This window comes from Procambarus clarkii, chromosome 2, assembly GCF_040958095.1.
Source record: "Procambarus clarkii isolate CNS0578487 chromosome 2, FALCON_Pclarkii_2.0, whole genome shotgun sequence".
NCBI lineage: Eukaryota > Metazoa > Arthropoda > Malacostraca > Decapoda > Cambaridae > Procambarus > Procambarus clarkii.
In genome coordinates, this window is record NC_091151.1 from 40,662,321 (window position 1) to 40,679,353 (window position 17,033).

Sequence of the window (17,033 nt, forward strand, 5' to 3'; positions counted from 1 at the left end):
AATGGCATTAACATTAGGCCAAAAAGTTGGCCTAATGTTAGGCTAACGTTTGAGAAACACGGGTCAATTTTATCTTCAGTAACGCTGTCTTGTCCTGGCGGCTCACAGCTTTTCCTCTACGGTTTTGTTTTTTCCTTTAGGCAAGTGGACCGAGACTGAAGCCTACACTACATATTCATCACATTAATGTATTAAAATAAAGATGAAGTCTTTAATTTTTTGGCTTCTATTTTTGCCTTCTCCCATTCTTCCGTTCCTCTTCAGCATCCTTTCCTCCCTCCTCTTAGTTCTTCGTCTCTACCAATCCTTGTTTTCTACCAGAGCCCAGGGGTGTAGACAGGCAGGGGGCTGGGGGGGGGGAGGAAGGTCTGGTAACGGTCATATCATGGTGATAAACGATTGTTTCACCTGTCAAAGAAAATGGATCTCTCCTTTCAAATTCCCGCCTGGCAAAGAAAATCTCATGCCAATCCCTATAGACATATACGTGGTGTGATTTTAACAGAAACATTGCATATATATATATATATATATATATATATATATATATATATATATATATATATATATATATATATATATATATATATATATATATATATATATATATATATATATATATATATATATATATATATATCCCAGGTGAATGGAAATGTTTATTTCCACAAAAGTGTGGATGCCAAAGTATATGACGCGGGCGTGGGTCAGTAATGCCTCTGGGTAGCAGTCAGGGGAAAGTTGTAAATTTCAGTTTGGCAGCAGGCTGCTGCTTTTGGAAACTTTTCTTCTTAAGGCTACTCAATAGCTCGGTCGATAGAGCTTCGTGCTCACACGCGTGGGGTCTACGGTTCGAGTCTCCTCTAGCCCAGGTGAATAGAATTCCTTTATATTCTTTTTTGTTTATATATTTCTATATATTTGTCACATTTGCTCTTGGCGCAATTACGTTTCCAACTTGAATCTATTCTCTTATTCTATTTTCCTTCAGCTTGAAAAGGTCGTCCTTCTCCAGCTTAACCAATTTCTCAAAGTATTTTGTATATAACGATCATATCCTCTGAAGAGTTGTTAGATTGTGCCTCTTTAAATTGCATCCGTCGATTAGATCTAGTTATGGCACTAGGCTTGCCTTTAGTCTTAACTTAGCTCGAGTACTGCATTAGGCTTACCTTCATTCATCGTTTAGATCTAGTTCTGGCATATGGCTTGTCTTCATTCATCGTTTAGATCTAGTTCTGGCATATGGCTTGTCTTCATTCATCGTTTAGATCTAGTTCTGGCATAAGACTTGCCTTCATTCATCGTTTAGATCTAGTTCTGGCATAAGACTTGCCTTCATTCATCGTTTAGATCTAGTTCTGAGCACTAGGCTTGAGTTCATTCCTCGCTTAAAAGTCTGGTTCTGACACAAGATTTGTTGGTCTGTGAAGGGAAGCAAGAGAGGTGGCCCTCTGGCGGCAGTGTTCAGATGTAGAAAATAATAGCTAACGAGAAACCCATTCTGTCAGCTGGCAAGGTCAACAACGCCAGTGACACTATTGTTTTCAGAGCGTTAAGGCAAACACCCTCAGCTTGAACTAGCGATTGTGACGTTTGTAAAGATAATTGGCGATTCGCCAGAGAAATGCCTGGGCTTCTGGCAAGACTCAACCACTCCAGTGAGTCAACAGTTGAACGATACTTTCAAATATTTTATTTGTATTTTATTCCGAATGTCATACTCTTGTTAGAAGTTGTTTAAGTAACAAAATTTGCAAGCTTCCTACTGTTTTATTATATTTGTTATTATTTAACACATGCAGTCGGGTTCGTTTTTGACTCACATTCAGGAATTCCTGGTTCGAATCCCGGGCAGGACAGAAATGGTTGGGTGCGTTTCCTATCACCTAATCCTTCTGTTCACCTAGCAGTAAATAGGTACCTAAGAATTAGGTTGTTGTGGCGTTTCATCCTGGGGGGGGGGGGGGGGTCAGGCTCGACCTTGGGCAAGGCTATAGTGTGTGTGTGTGTGGGGGGGGGGGGTGTTCGGGATAGGACCTCGATATAAGGCGAACATGTATATATACACTGGCTGTATGTCCCTCGATACATTGAATTATTATTATTGTTATTAAAATAAATATCGTTATTAGTTTAATTAGTTTATTACGGAACCCAAACCTATCATGAGGGTGGCAGTAGAAAGGTTTCAATTACACGAGGTTCAAGGACTTTAGCTAAGTACCTGATCAATGCTGTTAGGCTAGCCATTTACTTTTGAAATATACTAGCGTCAAATTCGAATTCGTCTGTCATGGATGAAACAGGTAGACATTAATTGAATATAAGATAAAAACCCATACTTGCGTATTTGTGAAATTTATGTAAAGAATTTACGCCAAGTCTTTCGCACTCTCCTGAGTGCTTTGTCAAGGTCTGAGTATGTGTTCTGTACATAAATTTAACACATATACAAGTGTGGATTTTTATCCCTATGTTATTATATATTTGAGAAGACATTACCATTACTAATTAGTTGAATATTGGTGATAACATTGATTGAGGGAGCGCAATTCAAATTGGCCGCCGGCGGGAAAAGCTGATGGCGCGCGGTGATTGGTGGAGCCGGTGATGGCGCGCGGTGATTGGTGGAGCCGGCGGGCACCTGCCCCAGCATGGCCACCTGCCGCACACTGACCAACCCGCACACACACACACCCGGCGTTAGTAACCTCTCTCTCGAGACGTCGTGTACTTGACAGCACTACAGGTGTTCCCAGACCACGCCCAGTCAACCATTTGACACATGAAGGCCATCAGTCAAGAGGGAGAAGACTCGGAACCTGTGGTGAGTCCTCGTTATGTTGACCCTTCCCGTGGCGGCCATGTCATGATTGTATTCTGTGTTGTGGTGTCACAGGTCCGGTACTTGGTAGTGGTGGCCACACCAGTACTCGGTAGTGGCGGCCACACCAGTACTCGGTAGTGGCGGCCACACCAGTACTTGGTAGTGGCGGCCATACCAGTACTTGGTAGTGGCGGCCACACCAGTACTTGGTAGTGGCGGCCACACCACTACTCGGTAGTGGCGACCACACCAGTACTTGGTAGTGGCGGCCACACCAGTACTTGGTAGTGGCGGCCACACCAGTACTTGGTAGTGGCGGCCACACCAGTACTTGGTAGTGGCGGCCACACCAGTACTTGGTAGTGGCGGCCACACCAGTACTTGGTAGTGGCGGCCACACCAGTACTTGGTAGTGGCGGCCACACCAGTACTTGGTAGTGGCGGCCACACCAGTACTTGGTAGTGGCGGCCACACCAGTACTTGGTAGTGGCGGCCACACCAGTACTTGGTAGTGGCGGCCACACCAGTAGTTGGTAGTGGCGGCCACACCAGTACTTGGTAGTGGCGGCCACACCAGTACTTGGTAGTGGCGGCCACACCAGTACTTGGTAGTGGCGGCCACACCAGTACTTGGTAGTGGCGGCCACACCAGTACTTGGTAGTGGCGGCCACACCAGTACTTGGTAGTGGCGGCCACACCAGTACTTGGTAGTGGCGGCCACACCAGTACTTGGTAGTGGCGGCCACACCAGTACTTGGTAGTGGCGGCCACACCAGTACTTGGTAGTGGCGGCCACACCAGTACTTGGTAGTGGCGGCCACACCAGTACTTGGTAGTGGCGGCCACACCAGTACTTGGTAGTGGCGGCCACACCAGTACTTGGTAGTGGCGGCCACACCAGTACTTGGTAGTGGCGGCCACACCAGTACTTGGTAGTGGCGGCCACACCAGTACTTGGTAGTGGCGGCCACACCAGTACTTGGTAGTGGCGGCCACACCAGTACTTGGTAGTGGCGGCCACACCAGTACTTGGTAGTGGCGGCCACACCAGTACTTGGTAGTGGCGGCCATACCAGTACTTGGTAGTGGCGGCCACACCAGTACTTGGTAGTGGCGGCCACACTCCTTATATTTCCTTGTGACAAACTATAGTGTTTTTGTCACACGCAGTTACACAGTAACGGAAAGTGTGGGAATATTTTTACTAGCAAATGGCATACAAATTCGCCAATACAGTACTTAATTGCCAAGTGTAAGACTAGCAATAGTAACGTGTGGTTGAATGCTCAATATCTCACTGTGTACTGTAGCAACTCTCAAATTCTGTGTATGAAGGACAAATAAAAATTCATATATTCTGGTTAGAATGATATAAATATATGACCACGTCAGAGGTAGATCAATTAACATCCAAGAGACCGCTGGTGGTAGATGTGAGTCTTTTCATTGCATGGTTATCTTGAGATGACTTCGGGGCTTAGTGTCCCCGCGGCCCGGTCCTCGACCAGGCCTCCAACCCCAGGAAGTAGCCCGTGACAGCTGACTAACTCCCAGGTACCTATTTACTGCTAGGTAACAGGGGGCAACAAGAGTGAAAGAAACTTTGCCCATTGTTTATCGCCGGCGCCCGGGATCGAACCCGGGACCACAGGATCACGCGTACAGTGTTCTGTCCGCTCAGCCACCGGCTCCCCTGAAACTAATAATATAGATTCCACTTCCTCTCATTACTGTGACGTTTGGTTGAAGTTCTTTGTGTTGTTTTGTTTTCAAACATTATAGAATCTTCCTGTTATTGTTTACCTCTGGTATATGCTTTTTCCAGTAAAAGCCTAAGACTGGCAATTTTCTCAAGGGAACAGATATTGCTGTATTCTTTCTCAACACCCAACTTGCAGTTCTTAGCTAACATGGCAGTTATTATTTTCCTAAGTAAATAATTATTTAAAGTGAATCAGGCGACGGCTTGTCAGTACACAAATAACTAGACTTTCTCCAGTGTACAACAAATAAGAATACTATTTATCAGTGTACACAAAAGGATACAATTTCTCAGTGTTAAAAAAATAAGGTTACCATTTCTCAGTGTACAAAAAAATAGATACCATTTCTCAGTGTATATAAAATATTTCTATTTCTCTATTAAATACTATTTCTCAGTGTATATAAAATAAGAATACTATTTCTCAGTGTATATAAAATAAGAATACTATTTCTCAGTATGCAATTAGGCTACTAATTCTGCGTACAATTGCCCTACTATTTCTGTGTATAATTAGCCTACTATTTATGAGTACAATTAGCTAATTATTTTTGTGTTCAATTTGCCTACTATTTATGAGTACAATTAGCCAATTATTTCTGTGTACAATTAGCTTACTATTTATGTATACAATTAGCCAATTATTTCTGTGTACAATTAGCTTACTATATCTGTGTACAATTAGCCAATTATTTCTGTGTACAATTAGCCAATTATTTCTGTGTACAATTAGCTTACTATTTCTGTGTACAATTAGCCAATTATTTCTGTACAATTAGCCAATTATTTCTGTGTACAATTAGCTTACTATTTCTGTGTACAATTAGCCAATTATTTCTGTGTACAATTAGCCAATTATTTCTGTGTACAATTAGTCTACTATTTATGTGTGCAATTAGTCTACTATTTATGTGTACAATTAGTCTACTATTTATGTGTACAATTAGTCTACTATTTATGTGTGCAATTAGTCTACTATTTATATGTACAATTAGTCTACTATTTATGTGTACAATTAGTCTACTATTTATGTGTACAATTAGTCTACTATTTATGTGTACAATTAGTCTACTATTTATGTGTACAATTAGTCTACTATTTATGTGTACAATTAGTCTACTATTTATGTGTACAATTAGTCTACTATTTATGTGTACAATTAGTCTACTATTTATGTGTACAATTAGCTTACTATTTATGTGTACTATTAGTGTACTATTTATGTGTACAATTAGCCTACTATTTCTGTGTACACACATGCAATATTGGTATACAATTAGGCGTACAATTTATGTGTACAATTAATCTAGTATTTTTGAGTATAAATATTTATGCTATGATTTTCAAATTACAATTAGGCAACTATTTCTCAGTGTACAAACAATTAAACTAACATTTCTCAAGGTATAAACAATTTGGCTAATATTTCTCAGGGTATAAACAATTAGGCTAGCATTTCTGTGTATAAACAATTAGGCTAATATTTCTCAAGTGTATTAACAATTAGGATAATATTTCTCAGTGTATAAACAATTAAGCTAATATTTCTTAGTGTATAAACAATTAGGCTAATATTTCTCAAGTATATAAACAATTAGGCTAATATTTCTCAGTGTATAAATAATTGGGCTACTATTTCTCAGTGTACGAACAATTAAGCTACTATTTCTCAGTTTACAATAACTAGGTTACTATTTCTCAGTGTACAAACTGCCACGTTATTATTTCGCAGTGTATAAACATCTAGGTTACTGTTTCTAGGTACAATTAACTAGGCCTGTTACAAATGTACATGCAACTAAATTACTGTTACTAACTGTATGAACAGCTAGGCTACTGTTACTAAGTGTAAACAAATAAGGCTACTATTTGTCAGTGTAATAGCCAGCTATTTACGCTATTAACACTCCAATCCACAAGATTTGTAACATCTGTTCTCTTTTAATTTTAAAATATAATGCCGAATCCCATGCTTCACAGCATCAATATCTGACAGCATTCATATCTGTGTTAGTATCTATATCTCTGACAGCAGCTATATTTCAGGCACTGGTAGTGTTTACGGTAGGAAGAAGATTTACAGTAGGATGAACAGCCTTGTTTAATGGTGATGTTGATGACTACATTGAGGAACTCCCAAGATAATCTGCTATATATTTGCAAGTGAGAGGTATGTTTGGTAATCCGTGTGTGTGTGTGTTGGCTAGTTTGAGAACCTTTGCTTAAGTAGTACAGTACTTGCTTGATGTTGCGGTTTGTATCCGAGGATTCTTATGGTAAAAAGCCTATAAATAATGTCAATAAGGAATATTCTGCGGTACCCTACCTTGATAAATGCATGTGTGCAGTATTATACTTCAGTTACAGGACATGTGTTTTTAGGTTAATTTTATGTGGTATGCTGATATACTAATAATGTCTGATTTCCATATGTTGTTGTGTTTTTATGAGAGAAGCATAGTTTTGTTTGCATTAATTTCTTTTGAAATATACCAAAAGGTGTTCAACTGATAAATTTATTTTACAGTATAGTTACGGGTTGTATATTTTGCCTTATTTGGTGTTTATGATTTTAGTGTGACATAGTCGTAGTCTTGCTAGAAATTAGCTACGTACCACTGTCTTCTGTACGGAATAGGCTTGGACAGTTTTAATTTTCTTGGGTTGCAGTTTGTCGAGTAATAATCCTCATTGAGCTGTTGAAGGTGACGTCACACGAATACATAGGGGATGAAATGAGGCTGTATTTGTGTTACTGAGACATGTAATATAACTACCGATATCATTCATTAATCACATCTGGTGTGGGACATTAGTGTAAATGATAAGTGTGATATTTGTTCATGTAATATGTTCTTTTATATATTTCTATGTATTGGATTATCTTCTGTTTCTTAAAAAAGTTAACATAACTTAAAATTAAAGAAAATCGCAGAAAGTCTAATAGACCATGTTAAGCTGCTATTATTTCAGCCCGTCATGAGCATTCACAACGTCACTAAACTCTTGTACTAAACCTAAACCTTGTACCCGATCCTAACCTATTCGAGAACCCACGAACAGAAAACGGAATATAACGTCAATTTCGCGAGTCGCTACCATTTTTTGTATATCAAGTTTGGTCTTAGCTAAAGTGTACGTCAAAATGTGGTGTGCAATTAGGAGTTGGAGCTCCTAAGGCAGTTCGTTAACTTAAAACTCGTTCTGGCAGCTTTTCCGACGGCGCTGGAACCATGCGTATTGGCGTTTGCCTTTCCATTGGATAATTTTAGCGACGTGGAGAGGGTGGAGGGGGGGGGGTCTTGCTGCATGGGTAACAGCTTCTCCTCCATATCTACCTACCCAGGTTTTGCGCCCTGGAGAGGACACTCCAGCCTCGACAACCAGAGTGTAACTTCTTAGTCTCCGGAGACTGCTGGATGCCTACTATTATTACTATCAGGAGAACGGGTTGATTACTTATACCCAAGCGCATCCACTCATATATATGTCTAACCTACGTTTGAAACAGGCCAAATATCTATTATGTTTCCCACAATGTCTTCCATAAATGTAGAAACCCCCTCTCCGATTTAAATTTAATGTTATTCCCTTCTAATATGTACATTTAGTGGGTTTTATTGTAAATATGCTAACAAATGAAATATAAAATATTGAATCTTATGCTCCCAACGCCGTATGATGCTCCCAATAGGATACGATGCTCCCAAGAGCATATGATACTCCCAAGAGCATACGATGCTCCCAAGGGCATTTCTCAAAATGACATAGAGTTTGTATTATGACAGTGCCCAGGAATCTTGCACTTCTCTCCCTCCAGGTTGTCTCTCCCCTTTCTCCAGTTCTCCTCAGTTCTCCCCAGCTCCCCTCAACTCTCCCCAGGCACCAGGTGATTGGCAGTTCTCACATTGGTATTCCAAAAGCGTGTCCCAGTTCTCTTGAGGGCGGAGGCTAAGCTAAGATTTTCACAGAAAGAGAGTCCTTATGTTTCGCTCGTTACCGCTCGATCACCGCGGAATCTAAGCGCAAGCTGACTCTTGTGTACTAAAACTTATGGGAAATGACTTTGGCTACACGTGTGCCCTCAAGGAGTCGGCTTATTTGCAGGTGCGTACACGGTATTATTTGAGGGGAGTGGGAGGAGTAAAGAGGGGTGTGGGGAGTGGGAGGAGTGGAGCGTAAGGGAGAGGGGTGAGAGGAGGAGAGAGGTAGGTGAGGAAGAGGGGAGTGGGAGGAGAGGGAGAAGGGTAAGCGAGAGGGGTTAGGAAGAAGGGAGGGGAGTAGGAAGTAATGATATGAGGGAAAAATAGTTGGAAGTAGTGATGTAGGAGAAAGAGTGAGGGACATGGCGTCAAGAGGTGAATATAATAGTGGAAAGGCAAGAGGAAACAAAAGAAAGGGGGGAAATCACTGTTAAGACACGAGGTACGGAGGATGGGAGGGAGAAAGAGGATGATGATGATAAAGGGGGGGAGAAGGTGGGAGGGGTCAGGAATGAAATAAATGAAAGAATGAGTGAGAAAGGGAGGAGAAAGGAGAACGTTCCTTATCTTTATCCTTCTTCCCCATTCTTTCCTTTCTGAAACAATGCTGTCATTCAATTATGTGTAAATATTGTTATTAAATTTGTTATTTTATCCTGTACACCTCGTGCACTTATACCATTGGTAGAATGTTTCTCATACTATTGCTAGAATGATTCGTATTATTGGTGGAATGTTTCTCATATTATTAGTAGAATATTTCTCATACTATTGGTAGAATGTTTCTCATACAATTGGTAGAATGTTTCTCATACTATTGGTAGAATATTTATCATACAATTAGTAGAATGTTTCTCATACTATTGGTAGAATGTTTCTCATACTATTGGTAGAATGTTACTTATACAATTGGTAGAATGTTTCTCATACAATTGGTAGAATGTTTCTCATACAATTGGTAGAATATTTCTCATACAATTGGTTGAATGTTTCTCATACTACTGGTAGAATGTTTCTCATACTATTGGTAGAATGTTACTTATACACCCTCAGGCCAGCAAACTGTACTCAGCTTGGGGTCTTTAAAAAGATTATGAACTTCTGGCCGATGATATAATAGTAGGCAAATATTATAAAGGTTGTTGATGTTGTTATTATGTAGATTTATAATTATGCGAATTACCGCATGATTGGCTACATAATTTGCTGAATTTATTGTATGAATAGATTAATGCAGGGGTAAATAGCTAGATGAATATTAGAATGGATAGGTGCATGAATATATATATATATATATATATATATATATATATATATATATATATATATATATATATATATATATATATATATATATATATATGGATAATCAGATAGATGAATTCATGAATGGATAAGCAGATGAATATGTGAAGGATATTCAGGTAAATGAACGTATGTACTAATACATAAATACATCAGATGATGAATGAATGTATAGATGAGTATGGATTATGGATGTATAAATGGGAATAAATTAATGGCTAGATGAATATATAGAAAAGGATCAATCAGGATTGAAAAGAAAGGTTTGAATATTTTTCCACCTTAATTCAGGGCATCGGGTTTGAATATTTGTTACTAATATCATATTTTGAAATACTGTGGGACCTTCCGTGTAATTTTCATACCACAGTTCTGAAGTATGAGGCTGTTGGTAATATTTGATAAGTTCTGAAGTATGAGGCTGTTGGTAATATTTGATAAGTTCTGAAGTATGAGGCTGTTGGTAATATTTGATAAGTTCTGAAGTATGAGGCTGTTGGTAATATTTGATAAGTTCTGAAGTATGAGGCTGTTGGTAATATTTGATAAGTTCTGAAGTATGAGGCTGTTGGTAATATTTGATAAGTTCTGAAGTATGAGGCTGTTGGTAATATTTGATAAGTTCTGAAGTATGAGGCTGTTGGTAATATTTGATAAGTTCTGAAGTATGAGGCTGTTGGTAATATTTGATAAGTACTGAAGTGTGAGGTTGATGGTAATATTTGATAAGTCCTGTAGCGTGTTGTTGAGAATATTCGACAAGCTCTGATGAGTGTGGCTAAGAATATTAGAAACGTTTTGATGAGTGTGGCTGAGAATATTCAACAAGATGTGAAGTGTGTGACTGAAAATACTCGGCAAGTTCTGAAGTGTGTGGCTTGAAATATTCAAAAAGTTCTGGAGTAAGTGTGTGTGTGGGTTAAAATATTTGAAAAGTTTTGATGAGTGTAGCCTAGAGTAATATTCGTCAAGGTGTAAGATCTACCTGGTGTGTCTTGACCTACTGGACGTGTGTAATATCTACCTAAACCTGAATTCATCAAGTAGTTATGTAAGTACTTACGAACCTGCACATCTTTTCGAATTATTTGGCGGCTTTGTTTACATATTAACAGTTTATGGGCTCCGTAGCACTAGGAGGCTGTCTGTAGCAATAATAACATTTCATTTGGCAAGTTTCGATGCTCATAGACTGTTTAATAAATGTAAACAAAGCCGCCAAAGATTGAGAAAAGATGTACAGGTTCGTAAGTAGTTGCGTAAATGCTTCTTGAATCCAAGCCAGGGTGTTTTGAATCAAAGGACTGGCTTGAGTCGCAACCTGGTGGTGGAAAGTGCAGTTGTGATGGTTGGCAGCTTATCCTGTTGTCATGATCATTAATGAAAGTGATGCTGTGTCCGTTGCCATATAATACACATCATCTATCTTCCTGTAAAGGGTAGGCGTGAGGGAGACAGCCTAACTTTAGTTGCATGGGAAGTAGCATAGAAATCAAAGACTATGGCGGAAATATAAAGATACAAGTTTGGCTTCGTAAATCTTGAGACGGCATAATTGGCTCCCGGCAGTCTCCGAAGATGTTTTGATTCACCAAGAAGAGTATCCAGTCGTGCTGGGAGGTATGTAGTCGTGCTGGGGACCCACATCCCGAGATTTTGAATTGTTTTGCAGTGCATGAAGATGTGACGTGATTGATTGATCGGACGCGCTGCGCTCTGGGGAAATCTTATCTTCTACGTGAGAGATCCTCCAAGATTATTGATCATAATTCTCAGAGATTATTACCATGGATGTTTTTCACACTATTTAAGAGTCTGGTAAGTTTACATCAGTGACGACGTCCATTCCGCCTAATTGAAATATGTTTTTATTAATGAATTGAATGATATATCTACTAGTTCACCCTAACGCTCGTTCATGTAAGCATCTGGAGATAAGCTCGTGCGAGAACACACAGAGTGGTTGGTGAATTGTGGCACCGGTGGTTAAGGTGTAAATTTGAGGAAGGCACAATCCCACTACAAAGAGACATACAGATATTGCTGTTGGAGCCACAGCAACAGGCTGAAGTGAAAGTGTTGGTAGCGGCAGTGTACAACCCACTTGGTGAGCAGATAATTCCCATGCAGGAATATGACCTGCCATGCAGGGATATGTGCTCTAATGAGCATCAAACAAGTTTCATGAGCACGTGGTCTCAAAATGAGAAAATTTATAATCCGAAAAAAATTCATCTGTGGGAAAAGTGACTTCTTCTTGAGGTTATCTTGAGATGATTTCGGGGCTTTTTAGTGTCCCCGCGGCCCGGTCCTCGACCAGGCCTCCACCCCCAGGAAGCAGCCCGTGACAGCTGACTAACTCCCAGGTACCTATTTACTGCTAGGTAACGGGGCATTCAGGGTGAAAGAAACTTTGCCCATTTGTTTCTGCCTCGTGCGGGAATCGAACCCACGCCACAGAATTACGAGTCCTGCGCGCTATCCACCAGGCTACGAGGCCCCTACTTAAATGGCAAGAATCCCCTACTGGACACCAGGAAGTAAATATACTAAAAAGGAGATATCAAAATAATTGGCACAGGAAAGTGAAGGGGGACAGACCAACTCGCATTGACCGTTTTTCATCCAAAATGATACAGACGCATGAAACAAATACGACACACAATTCCGCTAAAACCCATTGACCATCGCAGGTCTTTGAATATATTACATAAAAATAAGAATGAAGGAAATCTCTCTCTCTCTCTCTCTCTCTCTCTCTCTCTCTCTCTCTCTCTCTCTCTCACTCTCACTCTCACTCTCACTCTCACTCTCACTCTCACTCTCACTCTCTCACTCTCACTCTCTCACTCTCACTCTCACTCTCTCACTCTCAAATCGTGTAGTTAAACAGGTGACTGCGACTGCGTTACGGAGCACCATTGAGCTTCGTCCATAATGAATGACCACTCTGCCAGCCTCGCCCTGGGATCATCCCGACTGTTCATATTCAATCAAGACAATTCTCGTTTCCCGCAATACAGAGCACCAGCGATGCTGCATACAAAAAATCCCTTCACAATCTGCGAGCGCAAAATCAGGACCCAATCCGTAAATTGGACGGAAATCTGATTGGATTTTTTTGCTGTTTTGTCAGGGATAATCTGTTTTTTTATATCTGATTAACATTAGCATGTATGTAAATATTAGTGTGAGTGCTGAGTATAAAGCACTGTGATGCGAGATTATGTAAGTGCACTTGTCCGGTTTGAAAGCTTAGCACTGAAAGAGATTAGAGACTGTTTGAAACGAAACTAATTGAATGTGGAGGTCCAAAGGTCCGCGCTTCTCTTGTGTGTGTGTGTGTGTGACAGGGTTGGGTGCATGTGAGTGGGTTGGGTGTATGTGGGTGGAATATGTGTATAATGAAGTCGAGATAGGTATATGAGGGAGGGAGGTAGTGTAGGTGTATGAAATTGACTGGGTGCGTGTGACTCTGTTGAATTTATGTAAGGTGAGTTGTGTGTTTGTGAGCAAGTTTTGTGTTTGGAGGTGGACACTACTACAGTGTGTGTGTGTGTGTGTGTGTGTAACCTAAGTTAGCTACAGGATGAGAGCTACGCTATTTGGTAGAATTTTCTTTAGTTCCGGATGCCATTTAGTAGCATGTCTTTGCATCCTTTCTAATTTGTTTATGTGCTTCTTGAGATATAGGTCCCACATCACAGCTGCATATTCCAGTTTTGGTCTCACATATTGCGTGAACAGTTTCTTTAACATTTCTCCGTCATTTTGTTTATGTTTATAAACCAATTTTATTTAAACGCGGTTCTAAATTAGCCAGCGCATCGCATAATCCTCCCACAGTGTCCTTTATGTGGTCCTCGGGTGACAACTTGCTCTCCAGAACCACTTCTAGATTTCTTTCCTTATCAGAGGTTCTTAATATCTTTTTTACATCATTTGTAAGTTAAGTGTGGCGTGTGCCTCCCTATTTCGCATACCATTACGCGACATTTGTTTACACTTAAGACCATCTGCCATATGTGACTGCAGTCACTTATCTTTACCAGGTCGTTTTGGAGGGCAATAGAGTTATCTTAGTCCTTGCCTCTCCCTAGCATTGCCTCTCTACCTCCCAAACATTTATGTAACTCTGTACTTCCTCTAGTAGATCACTTAAATAGATAGTAAACATTAACAGGACAAGAACTGTACCTTGAGGTACTCCGGTAGTGATATTTCTCCAGTCAGATACATGTCCTATGATTTCTGCTCACATTTCTCATCCAATTTAGAACTCTGCCTGTCACCCCCTCCAATGTGATCTAATTTCCAGAAGAGTTTCTTGTGTGGAACTTTGTCAAAAGCATTTTCAAGTCTAATTACAAGCAATCTGCCCAACCTTCCCTTGCAATATTTTTGTGGCTCTATAGTAGAAATTAAGTACATTTGTTTACCTAGACCCTCCAGTTCCAAATCCAATCAATCTGTCCATTATTTTATCTTATCGTTCCAGGTAGTCTGTCCAATTGATTTTAATATTTGTTCTATCGCTTTTACCATCAACTTTGTCAATAATACAGGTCTAGAGTTTAAAAGCTCTGTTTCCATTCTGAAATTTCCATTGAAACTGTGTTTGCCCTTTTCCCATATGCCAGCTAGGCTCCTTGTTTGTAAGTTAATCTGTAGTGGAACGCTAATCTCGGATGCACATTTCCTTAGCACCAAATTTAAGATTTCATTTAGTTTGACTGTTATATTTCTGTCTAACTCTGTAAGTAATTTTTTATTTCTCTAGACTCTAATTAATGTCTAGATTAATTAAAGTCTTTAATTAATGTCTTTAATTAATCTCTAGACTCTAGAGATATAATTAATGTTCGAAAGTCAATTTTGTGACTGGTTGCTAAAAATTTAATCTCGCACTAACACTTTGGAACTATTTGTTTAGTGTTCACACATTTCCTTTTCGATCTGAGTTTCTCTCCCATTTGTAATCTTTTGGATTTTTCTCACTTGATATTTTCATTTTATGAATTTATAGAATATTCCAGGTTATGTTTTACACTTGTCTGCTATTTCCTTCTCAAAGTTTCTTTCTGTCTGTTGAACTGACGACCTTTGATCCCTACTAACAGGCTGAGAGCTTTCCCTTCCCATAGCTCATGATAAGCCTTACCCACTATTTTTTTTTAGAACACGACCCACCAATCGGTTAATGACCAGGTACTCGGTTACTGCTGGGTGAACAGAGGCGAAGAGTTAAGGATTGGCGTTTAGCCAATCTTTCCTAACCTGGTTACGAACCCCGACCAAATTGCTTACTTGTGGTATTGGTATGTGTGTGGGGGTTTGGTCTCTTCCGCTTATATATTTTATGTCTGAATAGGCTTCTTTGTTTTGGTATAAATGATTGGAAGCTGTTCTCGCATCTCGCAAAAATTGGTATACACATAGCTTATTTTCTTACCTTATAGCAATCCATTCCAGTCAATCGCAATAAAGAATTCCCTTAGACTCTCAAATTATCCTTTCTTAAAGTCAAGCTTCTCGGTTGTCTTGCCTTCTCCATTATTTTCTGTTACGGTACACCAGAAATCGTAACAGAAATTTTACGTATTTTACTTTTTAGTACTGTACTTCTTAGATTACATGGTCAATCTCAACTATCGGAGGGAGGTACTGTATATCAAAGATCACCTCTTCATTCCTGACAAATATTAGGTCTATTATCGATGGAACGTCCCCTTTTCCACACTCTCGTTGGCTTGTACTGATACATCAGTACCACAAGGAAAAGGTTCATATGGCTCTGTCAGTCCAGAAATGTTCTGTCCTTGCATCACAAGACTCCCAGGCTATTGGTTTCATATTAAAGTCTCCAAGTGCCATCAATCATGCTTGGTCTCTATCTGCCTTTTTTTATTACGTCACTCAAATTCATCGTAAGACCCTCTCGTTTGTTGTTTATTCTTCTTCTTTCCACGTGCTGTTGTCTGGTGGGTCATGGACTCAAATGAGTGCTATTTTATCTTCCTGTTGTGCGTGTTTACTTGTGAGTGACGATAATGTCCTCATACCAAAATCCTTCTCAACACTTGAACCGTCAAAACAAATCCGATCCTAAAACACACACAGGCTGCCTACACCTACGCTACCTACACCCCACGCTGCCTACACCCTACGCTGCCTACACCTACGCTACCTACACCCCACGCTGCCTACACCCACGCTGCCTACACCCACGCTGCCTACACCCTACGCTGCCTACACCCCACGCTGCCTACACCCCACGCTGCCTACACCCACGCTGCCTACACCCACGCTGCCTACACCCTACGCTGCCTACACCCACGCTGCCTACACCCACGCTGCCTACACCCCACGCTGCCTACACCCACGCTGCCTACACCCACGCTGCCTACACCCACGCTGCCTACACCCCACGCTGCCTACACCCATGCTACCTACACCCACGCTGCCTACACCTACGCTGCCTACACCTACGCTACCTACACCCACGCTGCCTACACCCTACGCTGCCTACACCTACGCTGCCTACACCTACGCTACATACACCCACGCTGCCTACACCCTACGCTACCTACACCTACGCTGCTTACACCTACGCTACCTACACCCACGCTGCCTACACCCACGCTGCCTACACCCACGCTGCCTACACCCTACGCTGCCTACACCTACGCTGCCTACACCCTACGCTGCCTACACCTACGCTGCCTACACCCACGCTGCCTACACCCACGCTGCCTACACCTACGCTACCTACACCCCACGCTGCCTACACCCACGCTGCCTACACCCCACGCTGCCTACACCCACGCTGCCTACACCCACGCTGCCTACACCCTACGCTGCCTACACCCTACGCTGCCTACACCTACGCTGCCTACACCCACGCTGCCAACACCCACGCTGCCTACACCCACGCTGCCTACACCCACGCTGCCTACACCCACGCTGCCTACACCCCACGCTGCCTACACCCACGCTGCCTACACCCACGCTGCCTACACCCTACGCTGCCTACACCTACGCTGCCAACACCCACGCTGCCTACACCCACGCTGCCTACACCCTACGCTGCCTACACCCACGCTGCCTACACCCACGCTGCCTACACCCACGCTGCCTACACCCTACGCTGC

General features: G+C 41.3%; 1 protein-coding gene across 1 annotated transcript in view; it reads left to right on the forward strand.

Annotated features, from left to right (window-relative positions):
* The first annotated feature begins 15,932 nt into the window (after nt 1-15,932).
* LOC138366269 (mucin-6-like) overlaps nt 15,933-17,033 on the forward strand; it is a 1,500-nt gene continuing 399 nt past the window's right edge. Inside the window, exon 1 of the mRNA XM_069327276.1 lies at nt 15,933-17,033. This exon is cut by the window's right edge and continues 399 nt beyond it. Within this exon, the coding sequence (XP_069183377.1) occupies nt 15,933-17,033 (1,101 nt within the window).